Here is a 23,339-nt window from a genome sequence, read left to right as displayed (position 1 = left end):
TATAGAAATGTATGATAATGCAACAAATGCGATCGATTTCTCAGACCAACCTTGTGTCATTTGGGAGGTCTGACGTTTCTTCAGTTCCCCACTCACTCAAGAAGTTGGAGAGGTAGTAGCAGAGATTGCAGGTGACTTTAGGTGACTCTAGGTAGCATGTACATACAGCTTTGCTATGGCTGGTGTAAGTTCAGAAAGAAAAGCAGCACAAAGTATTTTGGTTGAGAAAAGTTCACACAAATATGAAACTGCCAGTGGGTGTGAATGCTGCTTAAGTGCACATGATCCCCATCCTGATTTGTTCTCAGAAGTGGAAAACTAGTCGATACGCATTAATAAAGCTCTTATAGCAGTAGTAGAAAAGCTCACTGGAAACTTCCTGCAGTAAAAATCACAGCATGTGTGATTGTTCAGCATTAGGAACCATAATAGAGAGAACCAGTATGGGTTTCTACTACCAGTTGCAGATCTAGACTAATCAAGACTAATGTGTGATTAACTTTACTCAAATCGGATTTCTAGATTGGAAAGACATAAATTCAATGTATTTCATTTAAATGTATAAGTATTTCACTTATACAAAAAATTCAATTTGTTAAAAGAGCCAGATCGAGTCATTTGCTTGTGATCAGTGTTTAGACTGAGTGTATTTGATTCACTAAAACGGATCAGTTCATAAGTGTTTTTTAGACTACGCTTTAATAGAAAAACAAGATTTCTTGCCATTATTTACAGGTGTATGTTTTTTTATTTCGTCACATAAAAGAGCTGCTGCTGTATATCAGTCAAGAAAACTGGTTAAATGTATATTTTATACTATGTGATACCAGTGCTGGGGTGGCAGATAGGATGGCAATGTTTTTTTGTAGGGTGGCAGTTGACACCCGGTGCCACCCTGGAAGATTCTTGCAGCTGTCTTTCTTCCCAGTATGACCAATTCGTTCAACATTTATCTACAATGAAACTTTTCTCAACTTTAGATTCCCCACATCAACTTTGCACAGGCTTATATCTAATTTGTATAAAAACCATAGCGACTATATAAACGTCCATATCAACTTTGGACACGCCCCCGTCAAATATGGACACGCCTATATTAACTTCGGATACGCCTACATAAACTTTGGACAAACTCGTGTCATCTTTGGATACGCCCATATCATCTTTAGACACACCCGTGTTACGTTTTGGCACGCCCATATCAATTAATTGCTTATCGGTTAGGCTTAGTCCTGAATTGCCAGATTGAGTAAATACGATAGAATTGCGCTATAAATGATGGACACACCATTACAACATTTTCCTTTCTCAATAGGATCTAATTCGTATTTATTTTATTGAATTTAAAACTCATTAGAGACATAATTAAATTGATTAGGTTTGAAACGGACGGTCCGAATCTGGCAACCCGGCCGGCACCAGGGGCCACTCCTGCGTTTTTTTTCCACGCGCTTTGCTCGGTTATGATTTAATTTAATTCTCTTATATAATCTTCCGATGGACACGCCAAGCGTGACTAACGCGATATAGTGTGTTTCTGTGTGTGTGTGTGTGTGTGTGTGTGTGTGGAGGAAGGAGGGCGGAGGAGGAGGAGGAGAAAGGAGGGACGGGATCCGGTTTCTCTCATGAAGGGCGCTCTGTGAAGATGCTCGTGCAGCCGCTGGCGTGGTGATAAACGACCGCTGTCTCTGTGTTTTTTTTTTTTTTTTTTTTTTGCGGCACCGAGCGTCGCCGCCGACGTGGGTGGGTGGGGGGGAGAAGATGGACACGCAACAAGGTCGCGAGCGCGTCTGAATCGCGCGTATCGACCTCCAAGATCTCAAGGTAAGACTTAATTATAGGAGGAGAAAGAAGGATTTATTATTGTTATTTTTCTAAAGCTGAAAAAAGGTTCAAATTTTTTTTCTTTCTTTCTTTTTTTTTTTTTTTTTCTTTTTTTAGATTTGACAGTACATGCATGCACAGGAACATGGATGTCCTACATGATCTATAGGCTGCACCCCAAACAGCAACAGCAACGCAGCATCCTACTGCATGCACTGTGCACATGCTAGAAAAAAATCTGACATGCACATCATGGTTCTATCACTGTTATACATATTATAAACAGGGCTAATTAATAAATAAAATAGGCTTCAAATGCAAAACGCTTTATTTAATTAGCGCTTTGAGAGCTTACAGGCTCCTACAACACTGACACTCACTGATGCTGGCCTTAAGAGATGCTCTGCCATCTTTACTGAATCCGGTTTTTTTTTTCTTTTCTTTTTTTTTTATTATTTATAGCTACACTCCATCAGCATCATGACTTGTCCCTAACCTACACCATAAATCCAGATAAATTTATACAACAACGTTAGCAAAATAAAGAAAATGCATCTCTATATATTTCTATATATAAATAGATATTCGTAATTAATTTTATAATTTCACATCCCAGGTCACAATGTGAACCGAATGTATACAAGCACATGTGTCATTCTTAATTGCCAGTATGTTTTCCTCCTTCCATTTTCCATTTACTTTTATTGGGTCGGTTTTTCCTTCGCCAATGAGCATATGTTACCTGTTGATATCCATTAATTACCAACAGTTTTCTGTTAAAATGACAGTCAAGAATTGTGCAGGTGGTATGATAGTATCAGTGCCCGATACTGGCATTTATTGTCTCCATTGTGAGGCTGAGCTTCAAAAAGTGGTCACACGTACGATCATTAATGATGAACTGATCATGTACTTACTAAGAAATCATCTTTTCAATTAAATCTATGTGCCAGAAAACACCTTTTATACCTATACATCTCCAGACTTTAATGCTACAGTATAGGAACAAAAGTTTGTGGACACCTGAGCAGATTGCTATGTGAACATTTCTTATCCTCCCATTCCACATTTAGTGTCCATTAGTTAGTATAACCACCACTCTTCTGGGAAGATGTTCCACTAGATTTTGTGGAGATTTGTGTGAAATGAATTTAACCCCAAGGTGGTTAGTAAAGTCAGATACTGATGTAGGTGAGGTGAGGAGGCCTGGGGTGCAGTCAGCATGAAACATTCATCCGAAAGGGGTTCAATAGGGTTGGAGCTTTACAGCAGGAGATCTTCCAAACCATGTACAGCGGATCTTTATAGAGCTGGCTTTGTGCACAGAGGCATTGTCATGCTGGATATATATATATTCTAATATACAAATTTTTTTTTATTTAGTCAGATTGGATCAGAGATTAGACTGCTATAATCTTGCATGGGAAGAAAACTCGGCTATGCAGCAAAGTTAAATATCACAAACAAATTTAAAAAGTCGGTTCTAATGTCATAATTGTGATAAGATTCATATAATTAACTGATGGCAAGAGCCAGAGAGAAAAGTGTGATTAGTACAGCATTAGCAATAATCCAAATGGTTTCAGAAACAATAATCAGCCGGTTGCTGATGATTATAATAATAATGATGATAATGATATTCTAATTGCATAACATTCATATTCCTTTAAAGTACAGTTTGATAATGCTGAAGGATTCTAAAGCAGGGCTCTGAAAAGGAACCCAAAACCCTTTATCTCTGAGCAGAATCAATATTTTACAGTTCTTGGAAAGCAAATGATGAAAAACAAGTGATCAATGTATCATTCATTACACAGGCGAAATATGAAATCATCATCATCATCATCATCATCATCATCATCATCATCATATGCACACTAATCAGATTAACACTGAAACCTATGCTGCTCTCAAACTTTACAAACTGTATATGTATAACCAGTGCACTTATTTTTGAGCGCTTCCATAAAATATCAGCCGAATTCTCGTTGTATGTCTCAGCAATAAATAAATGATTCCACCTCACATGAAGTGCGATTGGAGATTTACTGCCCTCAATATTTATTCCTGAAATGTTCTGTGTAGAACCAAGGAGCCTTTGAGAACGTTGTGAAATATGGAGTTTTTAAAAATAATGTGGATGGTTAAAGGGGCAACATGAATGAGGGATAAGAAACGAAAGCAAACTTGTTTTCTAAGAACGCAGTTATTTTAAAAGGTTATAAATGTTTTGTCTTTCAGACGGGAGGCACGATGAGTGAGCAGGTGTCAGTCACCCCGAGCTGGCTGACCCCTGACCCCAGCTGGGTCAGCAGTGGGGGTGGAAGCATCGAGAACCTGACGGCTGAAACACCTCCTCCAGCTGCTGTTTTACCGCCAAAGTCTTCTGCCGAGCTGCTGGTGAACCCGTGGGATATAGTGCTGTGCACGTCAGGCACGCTGATAGCCTGTGAGAACACCCTGGTGGTTCTGGTGATATGGCAGAACCAGGCCCTGCGCGCTCCCATGTTCCTGCTGATCGGTAGCCTCGCGCTGGCTGACCTGCTAGCCGGTGTGGGTCTGGTGCTTCACTTCGCCTTCGCCTACCTGCTGCATTCAGACTCCGCCCAGCTGCTGACGATCGGCCTGGTGGTGGCCTCATTCTCTGCCTCTGTTTTCAGTTTGCTGGCCATCACCATCGATCGCTACCTGTCGCTGTATTACGCGCTCACGTACAACTCGGAGCGCACAGCTGCCTTCACCTACACCATGCTGGTGCTGCTGTGGGGCGCGTCCCTGTGCCTTGGTCTGCTGCCCGTCACAGGGGTAAACTGCCTGAGTCAGGAGGATGCGTGCAGCGTGGTGCGGCCGCTCACTAAGAACAACGTCGCAGTCCTGTCCGTGTCCTTCCTGCTGCTCTTTGGACTCATGCTGCAGCTCTACGTGCAAATCTGCAAAATCGTCATGCGGCACGCGCACCAGATCGCCGTGCAGCACCACTTCCTGGCGGCCACGCCGCACTACGTCACGACGCGTAAGGGAGTCTCCACGCTCGCCATCATCCTGGGAACATTTGCCGCCTGCTGGATGCCTTTCACCGTCTACTCGCTAATCGCTGACTACACCTACCCTCCGCTGTACACCTACGCCACGCTGGTTCCTGCCACCTACAACTCCATCATCAACCCAGTCATCTACGCCTTCCGCAACCAAGAAATTCAGAAGGCGCTTTGGATGGTGTGCTGCGGCTGCGTCCCAGCCAGTGTGGCGCAGCGGGCACGGACGCCCAGCGACGTCTAGCGTCCTCTATTGCATGCAGGTGTGAGACAAGAGGACATATACGTGTGGCCCTTCTTTTACGTCTTCCCCTTATTGTGATGTAACTTTGACCACTGCCACATGGCCTTTTCTCCACCCCTCACCCTGGTGCCACTAAACTGCCACCAAAGCCTACATACATTTTTTTTCCCCGCCAAGCATCCGCACATGAAATGTAGATAAACTTGCTGTTAAAACCACTGCGTGCTCCTTTTAAACGCCTCGGCGGCATCCCTCAGTGAAGGAGGAGGCTGAGACGAGGGGCCTCGTTCTCCTTTGCTGCATTCTGCACATGTGCTGAAAACCAAGCAGCCACGGAGAGCTAAAAATAGCCGCGGCATCCAATGATCCGCGCCTCGTGTCATCCGACAGAGAGAAATGCAGCGAACGTCTCGCTCGATCCTTCCGCTATGTTTGTGGGGATCGATTTATTTTGCATTTTATTTCCACCTTAAAGACACAAATGTGCGCGAATGTACACAAATGAGACCATGAAGAGCTAACAACAATCCCCCGAAATAAAACCTGGCCTTTCTTTTCATTTCTGGCCACAGGATGGTGTCAGTGGTTCTCCCTCTGCTCATTATGCAGGCGTATTGTATGAATGAACCGGGGATTTGTTTTGAATGAATGTACACGTTCCCGTTCAGTGGTGTCGCGTCGAATTTGTATTTTGCACTTCGTGCTTTACTTCCAGCTGAGCTCCGGTCCAAATAACAACGGATAAGAACAACGAATTCATCGACATCCATCGACAAACATTTGAAGCGGTTTAACTGAAAGACACGCTCGAAATAGGCCGGTTTTCAAAAGTTAACTTTCAAAATACAGAATTAACTGAATCCTCCGAATCACATGCTTGTAAATTCCCTGGAAAGCATATGGAAGATAATGAGAGCAAACACATGTGGCATTAGAGACGAAATCCGAACCCCAGGTCAGTTCATTACTGTGCACCGCTGGTCTTCATCGTTTTCGTTTTTGACGGTCAGATGTGTGTTTGTCAGACAGAGTTTGTCGCGGGTGCTGAGAAATAGTGAAGGGGGAAATTTACACAAATCTAAATCAGAGCCTGTTTTGCACTCAAGCTATCAGGCCATGCATTCACAAAGCCCCCACTTTTCTAAGAATGGATTCTTCCTGTTTAATTCATTTCATTTGACACAATATTTGAAGCCGAGAGATGTTATAAGACCCCTCTAAACTCCACCAATAGGAAGACAGCATAGGATGAGACCACACTTCCCAGACAGCTGCATGCACCAAACAGGCTTAACATTCTGACATTATAGCATTACAAGTGGGGAGTGAATAACACTGATTATCAAAATGGTCCAAGGAAGGAACAGTGGTGAACCGGCGACAGGGTCGCGGGTGGCCGAGGCTCATTGATGCTCGTGGGGAGCGAAGGGTGGTCCGTGTGGTCCGATCCAACAGATGAGCTCCTGTAGCTCAAACTGCTGAAGGTGTTCATGCTGTTAATACTCGATGGGTCAGAACTGTTTTAGCAGCATAAGGGGGACCAACACAATATTAGGCAGGTGGTCATAAAGTTATGCCTGATGTTGAATGTATCCTGAGGAATGAGGTTGTAGCTTAGTAGTTAACTCAACCCAAGCTGCCATTTCTGGGCCCCTGAGCAAGTCACTTAATCCTACAGCTGCCCAGTTGAATAGATGATATAAATGTAAGTTGCTCTGTATAAGTGTGTGAGGTAAATGTACAGAATTCAGCCAGGAATTATCAGGTAGTCTAAAACATTTACATTTATGGCATTTGGTAGATGTCCTTATTCAGAGCTTGTGACCTTCTGATCCAAAGTTCATCAGGATTTTAGGAACCATCAGGATGTGTTTTCAAACATGTATAAACCATGGCTGCGTCATGCTAATCTGTGTGTATACGTTTTGCCATGTAGCTCTTGTGCAAAAACCTTCATCTTGGAATCTCCACAATCTCACCTTGCTTTCTGAATCTCCTGCTCTGAAAATCCGTCTCGGCGCTAAGATCAGACCCCATGAGCAAGCAATAACCCCATTCTCGCCAAATCGATAGCAATATTCCAGCAGCAATAACAGCTTTATCCCAGCAAATCCGATATAAATGACACCACCATGCGATAATACGACACATGCGCTTTCACTCCACGTGTCTCCGAGTGGAAACCAAGCAAAAACGCTGCAAGGGTCTTTTACTGTACAAAAAAAACCCCAAACTTTATCAGTGAAGCGGAAACGCCGATCTGTCCGACACCAGTCTAACTGCCACTCGGGTTCTTTCCCCTCCCCGTGACTCGATCGTACAATTTGCACCTGCCGTTGTGAATCTCCAAGCTGTAGCGTACATCCTGTCTGTGTACGATCACGTGTTGCATGGCGGTGTGTATGTGTGTGCATGCATGTCTTTTGTGAGCGTGTGTTTTCAGCTGAAAAGCCTTTCAAAAGCCCTGAAGGCATATGGAGCAAACAGAGGCCAGGGTGAAGCGTCCAGCGTCTCCTGAAGATCCGTACAGGGCTAAAAAACGCTAAAAAACTCAGTCTTCCTGTCATTCAGAGACGTCGCCTCCCGAACCTCGGCCCTCCCGACCTGACCTTTGACCTGAACGACCTCTTTATTCGTTGGAGCATACACGAGACAACGAGGGAGCTCTCGAATATTTCACCGCACATGATGAGGATCGCAAAAAACGCGTGTTGGAAAAGAGCACGCATTCGAAGAGTCGATTTATTTTATTATTGATTTTCTATTTTCTGCTTTTCCAGCCTTTTCTGAATGTATCGAAAAAAGGATTTCGTTATCATCTTCGACTCGAAAAGGCACCCTGTCTTATCAAGCTGATCCTTTGAATAAGGCATGAGACATCGGAGAGGCATTGTGACATTAGTAATGGTGCTCTGAGCCAACAATTAACCTTGGGCCTCGTCCAAATTCACCCGATGTAACCTCTTTTAGCTTTTCTCGTGAGAGCTAATCTGCGTCTGGTTGGAGTGGGTAAAGCAATCAATGTGCAGTGATCCGTATACGCAAAGACAAACGAGACGATGAGGATCTCGCTTCGAAGCCGCGACATACTCTAGCGTAGTGTCGGTGCAGAGGTAATCCGAGGGACTGATACTCCGAGTCTGTTTCAGCAAAAAAGCTTGAAGCTGAAGGACTATTCTGATGACACTTACCTCAATTTCTTTGAGGGTTTTCTGAGTAAAACGTCCCCCCGGGGACCGATATCGCATCACCGCGGGTGTCGTGAATGACGTGATTAGGGGGGAAAAGAAAAAAAGGGGGGGGGTAAAATAGGAACAGCATCTTGTGTAGACGTATGCGTAGTCTTAACTGTGAAATGCACTTTATTTTTTTGAGAAATGGCACAAAAACAAAAAATACGTATCTGCAAAATGATTATTATTATTATGATATATATAAAAAAAAGATCAATGAAATGCACTATTTAACTGAGATGTTGTAAAACATTATGTGAATGTGGTGTATATTTTTCCAAGGTGTTAGTGCTCTTTTTATTGCTTTGGTTAGTTTAAAAAAAAAAAAAAAAAAAAAAAAAAAACCTTGTTAATTTTTGTATTAAAAGAATGTGCTGTGCATTAAAAACAACCCGACTCCTGCGCCTGCTTTATTTCATCCGGTCGCCACCTAGGCTCCATGGTTGCCATGGAGACCTCCATCCCAGCTGTACTGTTTCCATAGAGACGCCGGTTCCCCCCGAGAAACGGTTTCCATGATGAGCGCTCGACGGGACATTCCGTTTCGTCATGACCATCGCTGCCATGTCCAGGTCATGTGACCTCCAGATTTGTCTCCATGCACGTCTGTACTTTCTCCCTGGTGTGGTTTTCTGTTTACCATCTTGCCTTTTGAAAGATTTGGCAACTTTGTCAGTTTGTTATATTGATAAAAAAACCTGACGCTTTTCGATTAAGAAACGTTGAATACATCTAATAGCTAAATAAACAGCTGGTTGAGCATCATAGCATGGGTTTGATCATACGGAGCCGGGCGGAAGTTCAGATACGCCATTTTTTATTAGGGGTCCAAGCACCAAATGAGCCGACATACCAAACATACCAAACAACCACCGGGCATTTGTGTAAACTGTACACGCATTTTTTCACAGAATCATTAAACCAATATTATTCCAATGATTGCAGTGTTTTACATTATGGCCGTTATTACATGTAAAAAAAAGTCCAAACCATTTACATTATTCCACTGTTTTGAGATATTAACATCCAGAAATGACCCTGGGTAACATCCTGTCTAAACTGTTTGTTAAAATCCTGTTGACGTCTCCAGTGTAAATACACTTGAGGAACAGTAAACACATTTACTCTATATTCAGGGCTCCTACACATTTTTTATATTTCATTACAAAAAACTTTTCCAGACTTAAATATGCAGATTTCCCTAAAGATTTTTTAGACCATATTTAACATAATGATTTTTAAAATCCAAATATATCATGCGTTAAGAAAATGGTAGCCTAGTGGTTAAGTTACTGGGCTTTTGATCCCTTGGGTTCTGTGGCTTTAAGTCCTGGCCATACCAGGCTGCCACTTTTGGGCCTTTGAGCAAGGCCCTCAACCCCCCCTATAGGTGTTCAGTTGTAGGAATAGGTATAAAGCACTCTGCCATAGAGGCTCCCAAACCCGGCTGCGAAAGGAGTAGGGTGGGCGTTGGGCGGAGGAGGGTGGGCGGTAGGCGGAGGAGGATAAGTTTTTTCCAAAATGCGTAGGAACCCTGCCCTGTAAATTCTAACGAGTACATCATAGTACATCCCATCCTTTACATACATACAGAAATCGCTAATTCCACGCAAACTGACTGCAACGACCAGAATCGCCTCCATTGACTTTTCAGAGATTAATTAATTAATCATCTGGAGGATGATTTAGGAAACTCGAATTCATGCTCTCACCAAGTGGAAACATGTGCCAGTAAATTACTTCGTGATCATTTCGATTCGTCATCGCCAGTCCCCTGCATCGTGCTTGGACCCCTTAATCGCTGCTCCAGCTAATTTATCTTATCATTCAGCTAATTTTAGACGAATGAGAATTAAACGAGGGAGTTTGGCTAAAAGACTTGATGTCAGCTTTGATGTCATGTGGGTCGATTTATTATAATTATGTAGAAATGTATTTGTTTATTTGTTAACCCTGACTATAACTCTAATAATGTTAATTCTGTGATCAGTACATTGGACTTCTGATCGAAAGGTTGTCAGTTCAAATCCTAACCAAGCTGTCAGTTCTGGGCCCTTGAGCAAGGCCCTTAGCTGTTCCGGATGTAAAATACGATAATTGTAAGAGCCTCTGGAAAAGGGTGCCTGATAAAATTCCATAAATGTAAATATTACCCTGCATTATTATACAAATCGCTATCAATACGAAGGCACAAGAGACATCCAGCCTTCCTTGAGCACTCAAGTCTTTACGTTTTCATTCTAAATATACTTCCTTTTCAGATGGAATGAATCCTAGCTTCCGGAAAAATAAAATCAATGATTAATTTGTACTTCAAAATGAAGCCTTTTCAGCAGATGAGCACATTCGATCGGGTCCAGACTTTTGACTTCTGCACATCTCTGTACTGTAGATACTGCAGTGTTACGGCAGTCGAAGGAGAGTGTGTTTCTAGTCAGACCAGTCATTATCCTCTAACTCAGAGTCATCCTCGGAGTCGCTGTACTCCACCGCTATGCGGCGGGACAGAATGGTGGCCACGTCATTTCCCACCGGCTCCCGCTTTGCCTGCTGCTCCTGCTGCTCCTGCACCTTCTTCAGCTGGATACCTGTGAGTGGAAACACACACACACGAATGTCATTATCAACTGTAATGGTGTTACTAAAAAACAGGGGAGCGCAGGAAATTAGAGATTTATATTCACATTTTTAATTTTACTTAATTTTTAAATCCCTCATGAGTTATTAGTAAAGAAATTTCTATTCTGGAGTCCAATATCCTTACATTAGATTCAGCTACTTATTTGACTTTTGATGGGAGCAAAAAGGAATAAAAACATATGCAATAATTGATAAAGAAAAAAAAAAAAAAAAAAGTACTCAGAATAGGTTTCTAGAGAATGAAAACCTCGTACCCATGCGTATGGCTGCTAGCAGGTCACTGCGGGCGTCGGTCGTGGGCAGGGCTTCAGGTGGCGCTGGTGGCCGTTTGGGTGTGATTAGCTGGGTACCATTAGGTGGAGGGGGAGGTGGCCCTGGTGGAGGAGGAGCAGCCAGTGATCCAGAGGCAGGTGAAGAGGATAAGATGTAACCTGTGCCTACGGTGGCTTGGCCTGGAGACAGACCCATAGGGGGCATAGCGAAGGCAGCTGGGGATGATGGAATGAGAGGTGCTGGGGGTGGTGGGGGTGGACTTGAGTTCATGTAATCCATACTGCTGAAAAAAAGAAAAAAAAAAAACAGGAAGAAAATAAGGAGCAGGAATCTTTTTTAACACATTACCACAAGGTGGAGCCATTTATATAACACTCTTTGTGTCTTTGTGAATATGATTAAGCAAACCTGTAGTCCATTGGTGGGAGCGGCATGGAGCCGTTCATACGTTCTGTGGGTGGCGGAGGGGGTGGGGCCTGATGTGGACGACCCAGTGTGCCTGAGCGGTACACCATAGACCCCGTCCAATAGTCCTGCTCCATGTGGGCATGAGCCGAGAGGGCCGCCATGCTGGGGGGAGGGCCGGAGTACGTGTGGGCGTGGCCTGCATTGTTTGACATGGCCAGATAGCCGTGGTCCAGGTGGTCTTGGCCATGAGACCTAAAGGAAGAGGAAGAAATAAAAGAGGAAAAGAGGGAGAGGGGCGGATTAAATGCCGTGATCATGGCTACATGCACATGTAGTCATTTTGTAGTCATTCTTTTTAGCTTTTATTGCAGTTTTAATGTAGTTTTTCTAGGTTTTTAGATCACCTTTGTATTCAATATTCATACCAGTATTCAATGCATCTCAAATATTGCAAAATCATGACTGCTATATATAGACGTTGCTATCTATACCGAGCAATTCGAGCTCTTGCATCCTGGCAGAGTGAATTTTTAACTTTGATAGAACGACAAATAAATAAATAAATGAACATTTCTTTAACAATAATAACCACGTGGAGCAAGCGGGTGTCCTTTCACCTGTGTTCTGGCGACATGGAGCTCTCAGATGATCCGGCTCTGTGCACCGTGTGGCCGTGCCGCAGGTCGGGCCTCAGCTCCTTATCGAAAGCCATCATGTTCCACTCCTGACGCCGGTTACGAGCCTTTCGCACCTTCTTCACTTCTCTCTGCAGCGTGCCGTCCACGCAGCGCTTCTGTTCCTGTTGGATTTGTTAAAACGTCATCAAAATGCACGCACACACACACACACACACACACACACACACACACACACACACACACTACATCGACAAAAGTATTGGGACACTCGACTTTTGTGATTCTTCCTCAAACAGTTACCGTTCCCCTTCATTCAATTAGGAGACCCAAACCAGCCAGCTTCATGAAGATCTGCTTTACATGGGTTGGAAGATCTCCTGCTTTTTCATGCTGACTGGACCCCAGGCCTCCTCACCTCACCTACATCAGTACCTGACTTCACTTACACACATGTGTCTGAATGAATCTCACACAAATCTCCACAAAATCTACTGGAACATCTTCCCAGAGGAGCGGAGCTTATTCTAACAGCAAATGGTGACTGGGATGCACAAAAAGCCATATAGCGTCCATATGGCTTCCATATAGCGTATTTCGAATTCTTAGATCTGACAGTAGTTCTGACTGTAATTCAAGTCACAGGTTTGCATTACTGCTCTTGTTCGCTTATGTTATAGTTGTTTTAGTAAAAACTCAGCGTCAGATTTTACACATAATTTAAGGATAAAAGGTGGGTTAAAAAGTAAATCACATTTATTTGGCATTTATTGAAAGAGTCTCGAGGGCTTTGTGTCAGTCAGTACGTTTTTCCTACAAATGGAAGAAATCCCATTATAATGTTCATTAACGGTATTAGAGGAATAAACACTTCAGGGTGTCCTGGTATAGGAGATATACATGTAATATGGGTGTCAATAGTTTGCCATTAGGAGACACAAAAGGAACATCATGAGGTAAAATCAGACAAAAGAGAAACACGAGACCAACCTTCTGCCGTCTTTTCTCTTTCCTCTTGTCCTCTGTGTCCTGCAGCATCTTCTCCTTCCACAGGTCAAAGAAGTACGAGGGGTCCGTGTAAAATTTCAGCCCTTCCCTATTATCGTCTCTGCAGAGGAAATAGAACAGGTAAGCAGCATGACATGGGGAGTACTAATGATTAAAACACACACACACACACACACACACACACACACACACACACTAAGAAAGATACACACCTGTAAGGTGAGAGGATGTTGAGCGGCGGAGGAGGGTCACTCAGCTCGTGCATCTCTTTCACAGGGATTGGGACGCTGCTCTTGGACACCACCTGCTGGTCCTGTACTGTAGAACTTTTAAAGGCCTTCCTCATGTTGATGTCCTGCAGAGAGACTGCACACACACACACACACACACACACACACACACACACACACACACACACACACACAGAGAAAGGAAGAATTATATACACAGAATTTTTCTTCAAATAAAGAGAACCAACAGAATTAAAAATGTATTCACAATTATTCAGAATAAGTCTTAAAAACCACAGTCCTTAAAATAGAAAATAATCATATTACTATTATTATTTATTTTTCACACTTGATTAATGTAACTTCATGTCTTGTTCAGAAATTGAATTCTTCTGTGTTTTGTTGTACACATTATGAGAGATGCAGTTTCTGTACCAGCATCACACATTATTCCAAATCTTTATCACTGAAAAGTCACTGATGAAAAGCAGTTTAGCTGATGTGCGAAGTGAAATAAAGGAAAGCTCGTGCTCTCAATGCTGCCACGCGGCAGAAGTAAAAGTCATTTTTAGGTCTTCTTTGTATCAGAGCTGCCGTCTCTTATCTCTCGCCAGCTCCATGTAACTCTACCTGGACAAATCCAGCACAGAAATGTATCGAGTGCTGACTCGGCGTTCGGTTTCCCACAATCCCTTACCCTCCTCCACGGTGGAGTCCAGCTGGGTGACCTTGACGGCGAGCCGATCAATGCGATCCTGCAGGGAGTTCGTGCGCAGATAAAACAGGTTGGCCTCGTGAAACAGCTCGCCAAATATGTCCTCTGCATGCTTACCTACACACGAGATCGGAAACGTGAAAAAAGAAATGACAAGTGAAAAATGAAAAGTGTTGCAAAAAAATTTTTATAAAATAAATATATATATATATATATATATATATATATATATATATATATATATATATATATATATATATATATATATTAAAAATAATATAAGAATAAAAATAAAGAGCAAATTGAAAATTGGGACTAAATGAGAAAGTTTACTTAGGGTGTACTCACGTTTGTTGCCAGTTATTTAGACAATAATGGCTGCATGTTCATTTTTTTTTAAAGGACAGTAAATCTGTACTGCTAGAAAAGCTGCACATTGACTTCTCTGAAAAATATCCAAGTTTCATATCTATAGTATTGTCCCTTGAAAACATATACAAAAATAGTTGCTGGAATGTGAGGGGTGTATTTACTTTTGTGAGATTCTCAGCATCTCAAAATATTGAGAGTATATACTGTATGTATATATATATATTTTTTTTTTTCAGATGCTGAGACTCAAATATTTACTTTCATTTTCTTTCATGTGGTCAAAACTGGTTTTCACACATTCAGTACCTGCCCTGTTGTATTAATTTGCACATGCTATTGAATAAAAAACCAACAAGCAAACAAACAAAAGAACATGGAAACGAATACAAACTCGGAATCTGTGACAAAATCAAATTAACCAGTAAAAAGAGAAATGTTTTCTAACTCACGTCTAAATGTGAGCCTTATAAGTTTTACCGCACCATGAAGATACAGAAATTTCAAATGTGTGAGGAAGAACGTTTCATCGTCTCGTCACTGTGCTCTTTCTTTCCTCTCTGTGGAAGTTAGTAAAACAGTTAAACCAAAAACTCTTCACTCCTCTAGAGCTTCCTGTGTAGGAACTCTTTAACCCTTCCAAAGCACAGACATGGAGACTCCTTCCAGCAACTTTAAATCAACCCATCCTTACACAAGTCCTTTTAGATGCGGTTGCAGCACGGCAACGAATAAAATGCTTGGGCTGCGATTTTCATCAGCCACTGAGACCTCTCGTGAGATGGTCCCATGCCTCAAATCACTCACAAAACTGGCAACAACCAAATAAGTCAAATACGCTGCAGTCATGTGTGTTTTGTTTCACCCCAGAGGTGTTTAATAAAGATTTGGAGCTCTATAGCAGGAGATCTTTCCACTCTAACCCATGTCATGCTGGAACAGGTTTGGCTCTTCGAGATCAAGTGAAGAGAAATTTCATGCTCCCTGAGATGTTTTAGACGACTGTGTGCCTTCAAATTTTGTGGTGAAGAAGAACCACATTTCATGTGTCCCAATACTTTTGTCCACGATTTTTTTTTTGCCTGCGGTTGAAGTAATGCCTGTGTTCAAAAATACACAGTGGTGATAGCAACGATAGCACAAAAAACACAATGCCGTCTATTTATAACGTTAAAGTCAAACAAAAGCCCGCGGGACGCTTTCGGGAAAATATTTACAGGAAGGAAATGTGGCCTGGCTCGTGCAAAAAAAAAAGCCCTGACCTCTGACCCTGCACACACAAACATGCTAAATGCATACTTATCTAAAGGCATTCCCACGCCAACACACACACACACACACACACACACACACACACACACACACACACACTGTGCACGCTCTAATACCGGCAGGCTGTGGCCTTGTCTCCGTGTGTTCCCTCTCTAACACACACACACACAAACACACACACACAGTGACCATGTCTCTGTTTGCCTCCCCACCCTGCTGTCTTTTGTGCTTAACCATTTATATTTAACCCACACAGCTGCTGCTGAAGGCTCTACTCCACTCCCTCTACAGGCATCTACAACACACACACACACACACACACACACACACACACACACACACACACACACACGTAGGGGTGGGGTGCAGAACTTGCCTAAGAAAACAAAAGATTTTAGGGTGCAATTGTGCGACAAAAGAACAGAAATGTCAGTAACTGGATATATTGATATTTTGAACGAATCGAGACTGGGACAGTTCCTCAGCCTCAGCTACATCACTCCGGGTCGTTATGGACGCGACGCGGCTTTAATTGTCTCAATATACTTTGTTGCTTGATATTTTTAAACGAATTTTATGGGATAAATGTGGCCAGACCAAAAATAAAAGAAGTTGCTAAAGTGTAACGGCGGACACGCAACATGGACTCCAAATCAAAGCGTCTATATGGTGGAATAGCAACGGAAATAGAGGTGAAATCTAGCATTTCCTGTACATCCCTATACCAAAGTGTGTGTGTGTGTGTGTGTATACTCACTGAGACTACTGAGCTGGCGAATGATGGCAGAGAGCGTGTTGTTCATAACACACTCCAGCTCACTGCCGATGCCCTCGGGCAGTGCGCCGCGGCACAGATGCCGGGGCTCGATGTTCCTCTTCAATAGTGGCATGGATCTTCGTCTCCACACTCAGCCTGATGGAACCTACACACACACCCACACACACCCACACACACACACACACACACACACACAGAGTCAGGGCTCATACATGCTTTATAAAACATGCTGTTTTTGGGTTTAGGGCTCAGTTGGGGTGTCCATCTGTTCAGGGATTTTGCTCAAATAAACTCCAGTTCTCAATCACACTGCCATTAATGAGACTGAACTCTTACAGCTTTTACATTTTTATTGCCTCCAGGTTTGTGATTTATTATTTACTTTAAGTACAAAGTCTTTTTATATATTCTCTACTAATACAAATAACATGGAAGATACATTCAGTGGACAAAAGTATTGGGACTTGAATGCTGTAGCATGAAATTTTTCCTTCACTTGAACTAGGAGATCCGAACCCGTTCCAAGATGTGATACCCCTGTGCATAAATTGAGATCCATGAACATTTAACATGGTTTGGAATGGAAGATCTCAACACTTTTCAACATGGATTTTTCACGCTGACTGCACCTCAAGGCCTCTTCACCTCACCTCCACCAGTACCTGACTTTACTAACACACATGGCTGAATGAGTCTCATACAAAAGCTAGTAAAACATCTTCCCTGGAGAGTGGAGCTTATTATAAGAGCAAATGGGAAGCAAATGTGGAATGGGACGCTCAAAAAGAAGCACATACCCATCTACGGGCAGGTGTCCACAAATATTTGCCCATAAAGTGTATGTGAAGCACAGCAAAAGTCTTTTAAGCCAATGAAAAATGTGGAAAACTGAATTCTTGTCCAGAACGCCCGTTTGTGTTTGGACACGCCTCCTGTCATTTATAGACACTCCTACTCTACAGGCCAATACCGATCTTGGGGCGGAGCTTCGTAAACATCGCTCATATGTTAAACGCAACTAAATCTGCAGGTGGACTTTCAGCAGATGTTTTTTCGGGGACTGTGTATGCAGTAGTTGTGGTTAAGGCATTGGATTCCGAACCCGGAGGTTGTGAGTTCAAATCACAGCCGCATCAAGCTGACACTTCTGGCCCCCTGAGCAAGGCCCTTAACCCCAGAGCTGATCAGATGTATGGATAAAATAAATGTAAGTTGCTCTGGATAAGGGCATCTGCCAAATGCCATAAATGTAAAGCCCTGCAGCTGCCCTCGGATGTGTCGAGTGCTACTGGACACGGTAAGGAATGCTGAATACTGTGAAAGCGTGACCCCTGCAGAGACCCGACCAGCTGAGAGGCCATCTGTCACGTGACTGGCAGAACACAGAGTGGGGGTGGGGGTGACTGGGGGAGTTAAAAGCCAAAAGAATAGATGAGAAGGCCAGAAAGATGATGGGGAAGCTTCTCGGAGGGGGGTGGCATCTTATCTGCTCACCTTCCTGCTTCCTGTTTTGCACCTCCCCACCCAGCCTGCCGCTTCCTGTTCCTCTGTATGTCCCATCTCTGACTTCCTGTCCTCCAGAACAATGCAGTGTAGGTCACACAGCAAACACACTTATAAAAGCTTTTAGAGCATGCCCGTCTTATATCGTTTAACGAAACTCTCTCACACACACACACACACACACACACACACACACACACACACACACTTATCCTCAGTTTGAGGGAGAGCTCAAGCTTTATTGTGCTTAAATAAAAGACGCTGACACACAAACCTTCACCTTAACCTTCACTGTGTGTCTGAGTGTGTGTGTGTGTGTGTCTGTGTGTGTGTGTGTGTGAAGACGATTCCAGGCTGAATACTAAAGCTTCTCTGAGCTTCTAGCTGCTCAGGCCACGCCCCTCGCATCTGCTCATGAGGCCAAAACCCTCCGCAGGACTTCACACCACAGAGCTTCGAAATTCTCGAATCTGATTGGTCCAAAGGTGTTTTCTAAACCAGCGTCTCCGAACGGTGACTTTCAGTAATACACTGTGGTTTTACAGCAGCAATTTATTCAAAAGTGTTGCTATAGTGTGGATAATGTTATCACAGAGTGTCTGTTTGTAGCTGCTTTAACGTTGGAATGTTTTTTTTTTTTTTGCAGATGTTCCGCAAAATCAGAAGTAACAATAAATGGATAAAAAAAAAAGCTGATGTGTGGTGTTCTTTATTAAATAAAAAATTATTTCACCACAAACAAAAGAGAAAATAATCGTGTATTTACAACATAGTGTTTCAATCCTTAATGACTAAATCTGATCACATGATTTGACAGTTTTCTCAGACTCAGTGGCAAATCAAGAATCTCTGTTGTAAATCAGCATCAGGCGTTTACAACTCCTCGTTTCTGTTCACGAAAATGTCAAAGATTTCACTGTTTATGGAGACAACAACAAGATAAGGACGAGATTAAAATGAGATTGCGATGAGATAAGAATCTGTGTGTTTTGGAAAGTGTTCCTCACAAGCGGCTTCTCTCCATGGTGCTGTAACGCTGGTGTGCAGGGAGGCATGGAGTCAGCTGGAGCTGATTATACAATACAGTGAAAATACAAGTCTGGTGAAGAGAAGGGGGGAGGGAGGAAGAGAGAGAAAGAGAGAGAGAGAGAGAGAGAGAGAGAGAGAGAGAGAGAGAGAGAGAGAGAGAGAGAGTGAGAGAGAGAGAGAGAGAGAGAGAGAGAGTGAGAGAGAGAGAGTATACATTTCTTTTTTTACTTGAAAACCCTGTGTAGTTTTTATTGTATTATTATTATAGTTATATTATAGTATAGTATTATTATAGTTGATTGTATTTCTGTTGTTTTGTGTCTGTATGTTCTTTGCTTTGGCAATACAAATGTCCATATTTGTCATGCCAATAAAGCAACCTCTGAATCTGGAATCCTGAGAGAGAGAGAGAGAGAGAGAGAGAGAGAGAGAGAGAGAGAGAGAGAGAGAGAGAGAGAGAGAGAGAAAAAGAGAGAGAGAGAGAGAGAAAGAGAGAAAGAAAGACAGAAAGAAAGTAAGAGAGAAAGAGAGAAAGAAAAGAGTGAGTGAAAGAGGAGAGATAGAGAGAGGGGGAGTAAAGAGAGAGCGAGAAGGATATAGCGGGAGAGAGAAATGGAGAGTGACAAAGAAAGTTAGAGATAGGGAGAGATTGGGAGAAAAGGTGAGGAGATGTGGAAAAAGAGAAAGAGAACAAAGAGAGAGAGAGAGAGAGGGAGGAAGAGAGGGAGAAAGAGATAATGGGGTGAGAAAGAGGAGAGAGAGAAAGAGAGAGAGAGAGAGAGAGAGAGAGAGAGTGAGAGAGAGGGGAAGAGAGAGAGAGAGAGAGGAAGAGAGAGGGGAAGAGAGAGAGAGAGAGAGAGAGAGAGAGAGAGAGAGAGAGACAGAGAGAGAGAGAGAGACAGAGAGAGAGAGAGAGAGAGAGAGAGAGAGAGGGGAAGAGAGAGAGAGAGAGAGAGAGAGAGAGAGAGAGAGAGAGAGAGAGAGAGAGAGAGAGAGAGAAGGGGAGGAGAACAGAGGGGTGGAGAGAAAGGTGTGAGAGAGGAAGAGTGGAAGAGTGAAAGAGAGAGAGAGAGAGAGAGAGAGAGAGAGAGAGAGAGAGAGAGAGAGAGAGAGAGATATGAAGAGAGAGAAAGAGGGAACTTGAACGTATCCATATCTGTTTTCTGAAAGCGCAAATCTTTAAAGTATGAACGTGTTACTCATGTGACATCACGTAAGGGGGCGTGGCCACCCACTAACAGGAAACTCCCTCCAGAAACTCCAGGTGGTAAAAGCAGTGGTCTGAACTTTGGTTGGATTCTTCATGAGGTTATAAAACTGTCATGACTAAAATACTACACTTTATAAAAGTAGAAAGTTCATTTATTTCCATTACCAAAAGCCGTGTCTCCACTTACGTTTCACGTATATATTTAACACCTCGTAGGGTTCAGACATGAACAATCTCTCATCTAAATGTGATTTCAAGTAACATTAACAGACATATATTCATATTTGAACTGGTTTTGTTCCAGTTTTGCTTCGTTAATAAATATTCTATTATTATTATTACCTCATTTTTCCCCTCAATAATCTTTTGCATAACTTTTACATTTTAATTTGTACCTGACGTGCTTAATTTTTTGTTCTTTTGCTGTGTAACGAAACTTTTTTTTTAATCGTAAACAAAAAAAATGAAAGAGAAGCAGAAGATACAGGAGAGACGTGTGTGTGTGTGTGTGTGTGTGTTGCTTCAACTAGGTCTGAGAAGTGATGGTGAGTTGGCCTGTAATGTGTGTGTGTGTGTGTGTGTATGTGTGTGTGTGTGTGGTGTTTGAGCCAGTCGTGAGAAAGTGATGGTGAGTTGGCCTGTGATGGGTTTGAGTGTGTGTGCGTGTGTGTGTGTGTAAAAGACAGAGTGACTGGGGGAGGGGGGTTCGAGCAGAAGTGAGGACCTCAGGGAAGCCACTCTGAAAGGTTGCCGGGACAATAAGCGCTCCGTTCACACGGCAACACACAGGCTCTCCCATGCATGTAACTCGCCTCCCTCCCCCAACCTCCTTTCACACCCCTCTGTCCTCCAAAATAAAAGCAAAACACCCCTGGGTCCCCCTGCTGAGAACCTCTTCCTCTTCCACAAATCGGCCCCCAAACATCCTCGTGCACAAAATGCCGCGTACGACACGGAGCACAGAACAGCTTCCTAACAGCTCCATGTCATGAACGATGCAGTTACAGTGAACACACATAATCGTCCGTCATCAAGCTGAGACTCATCCACACACAACGGCCCCCCCCCCGCCCCCCCCCCCCCCCCCGAAACGGCCCCGTCCCAAACTGCTCCCTGCTGGAGGCTACACTCTGTACTGCACTACACCGTATATATTCTATATAGTGATGATATTTATATATGTCGTTTTTTTCTGATTTTAATCATGAAGATGGAGAAAAGATTTTAATCACACTTTTTTAAAAATAGGCTACATTTACACACACACACACACACACACACACACACACACACACACACACACACACACACACACACACACACACACTGTCACATTGTCCAAATGCATTACACCCCTTATTGGTTTTGCAAAAAAAATATGAAAGTCATCTACAAAATATTAGATTGGTGTGTGTGTGTGTGTGTGTGTTAGACGAAAATACTAAACACTAACACACTACTACACAACTATTTATAAGTTTGTATGAAAATTTGGGTAAGAATTTTTATTTTTTTTTACTAAATGTATAAACACTATTTCCTATAAAAGAATAAAATCAAATAAGTGTTGAATGGATTCAGGATGATCAGTTTACTGTGTCTGACTATAATTAATTGCCCCCTTTTACTCTTTCTGAGCTCCATGACCATTTAGAATAAACAGCATTTAATTTGAGTGATAAAGAAACTTTTTATATCTTAAATGATCATATAAAAACACGAGAGGGAAAAATATCTACATAGATAATAAAATGTAATTATAAATATACAGGATTCGGCTTTAGGGGCACCAGAGTGCAGTTTATTCAATGTAAACTGTAATGAAAGTGAGCAATTTCCCGCAGATAAACGACTGAAACGCGGTTCCCACGCAGTAAATGTGTTTAAAGAGGATGAAATACACCGTGTCGCTCACCTACACTGGATTTCTCCAACCACTTCAGCTCCTACACATGGCCCTGTGTCCGGCTGCCATCCTGCTCTGTCCTCCATCAGCCCCCCGGGAGTGACCGCTCCAAACAATCCGCTCCGGGGCGGGACTTCGCGTCAAGATTAGCCAATCACGAGGCGAGTACGGGCACCGTTTGTTCTGCCGCACCAATCAGAGGTCGAGAAAAAAAAATAGCTGACCGGTGCTTAAAAAAGGGTGGATAGAGGCGGGGCTTTAATAGGCGGGTGGAGTTTATTGGAGTTTAATGGATCTTAATGGATTTTCAGCGGAATGTTATGAATATTTAATTACAGAAAGATCAGGGGTATAAGAAATATATAACAGGCGAGCAGATTGTACATGGTTGTGACTCGTGGTCAATTTTTTTCTTCTTGTGTATTTATACAATGTTGTGTATATACTGTATACTATATTATGTCTCTATTCTTTTATATATTTGCATTTCTTTTTTCTTTGCTGCTGTAATAGAGAAATTTCCCCACTGTGGCGAATAAAGGCATATCTTATCTAATCTTATCTTAAACCTAAAGCTTTTACATTTCTGTATGTGTTCATATTTACAGACTGATGCTTACAAGAATATTATTATTATTGATGCATATATGTGTGTTGGAACCAGCAACGAACAATTTGTTTACGAAACTGCAAAATAAAAGGTTAAAAAGAAGCTGGGATAAACCGTGATACAGCACCCATGGAGTAAAGAGGGTCAAGGGCCATGCTCAAGTTTTGAACCTGAACCACTGATCTACCAATCAGGAGCCCAGAGCCTTAATGTTTGGAGGACTAGAGAAAAAGGAAACACAGTCAGTCACTATCAAAAACAATGCACGTGTGTGTTTGTGTGCGTGTTTTACATTTAGTATAAAATTTTCTAAAGATATAATCTGATTAACTGTTCTACTTATTTCAAAACAATTCCTATTTTTGTGAGCATATCTGATATAAAGACACACACACACACACACACAGAAACAGGGTG

The 23,339-nt window shown here is 42.5% G+C and overlaps 2 protein-coding genes across 6 annotated transcripts; one reads left to right on the top strand and one right to left on the bottom strand.

The window, feature by feature from the left end:
- The first annotated feature begins 1,530 nt into the window (after nt 1-1,530).
- Nucleotides 1,531-9,056, top strand: gpr12 (G protein-coupled receptor 12). Of its 2 annotated transcripts, none has more exons than XM_083530196.1 (2): nt 1,531-1,824; nt 4,066-9,056. In XM_083530196.1, the coding sequence occupies exon 2, from the start codon at nt 4,078-4,080 to the stop codon at nt 5,101-5,103; it is 1,026 nt and encodes a 341-aa protein (XP_083386322.1). In that variant the 5' UTR covers nt 1,531-1,824; nt 4,066-4,077; the 3' UTR covers nt 5,104-9,056. The 2 variants fall into 2 exon arrangements, with proteins under 2 accessions (XP_083386322.1, XP_083386323.1); XM_083530197.1 differs by having other exon boundaries at nt 1,692-1,824; nt 1,942-9,056.
- Nucleotides 9,057-10,226: 1,170 nt separating this feature from the next.
- Nucleotides 10,227-22,456, bottom strand: wasf3b (WASP family member 3b). Of its 4 annotated transcripts, none has more exons than XM_083530182.1 (9): nt 22,322-22,456; nt 16,644-16,809; nt 14,228-14,362; nt 13,513-13,666; nt 13,283-13,400; nt 12,275-12,456; nt 11,658-11,909; nt 11,231-11,532; nt 10,227-10,924 (listed from the first exon to the last, which is right to left on the bottom strand). In XM_083530182.1, exons 2-9 carry the CDS (start codon nt 16,774-16,776, stop codon nt 10,767-10,769), a joined length of 1,434 nt encoding a protein of 477 aa, XP_083386308.1. In that variant the 5' UTR covers nt 16,777-16,809; nt 22,322-22,456; the 3' UTR covers nt 10,227-10,766. The 4 variants fall into 4 exon arrangements, with proteins under 4 accessions (XP_083386308.1, XP_083386310.1, XP_083386311.1 ...); XM_083530184.1 differs by having other exon boundaries at nt 11,231-11,529; XM_083530185.1 differs by having other exon boundaries at nt 11,231-11,529; nt 22,326-22,421.
- Between the last annotated feature and the right edge of the window lie 883 nt (nt 22,457-23,339).

This window comes from Silurus aristotelis (assembly GCF_946808225.1).
Source record: "Silurus aristotelis genome assembly, chromosome: 25".
Taxonomy (NCBI): Eukaryota; Metazoa; Chordata; class Actinopteri; order Siluriformes; family Siluridae; genus Silurus; species Silurus aristotelis.
This window is presented reverse-complemented; position numbering and strand designations above follow the sequence as displayed.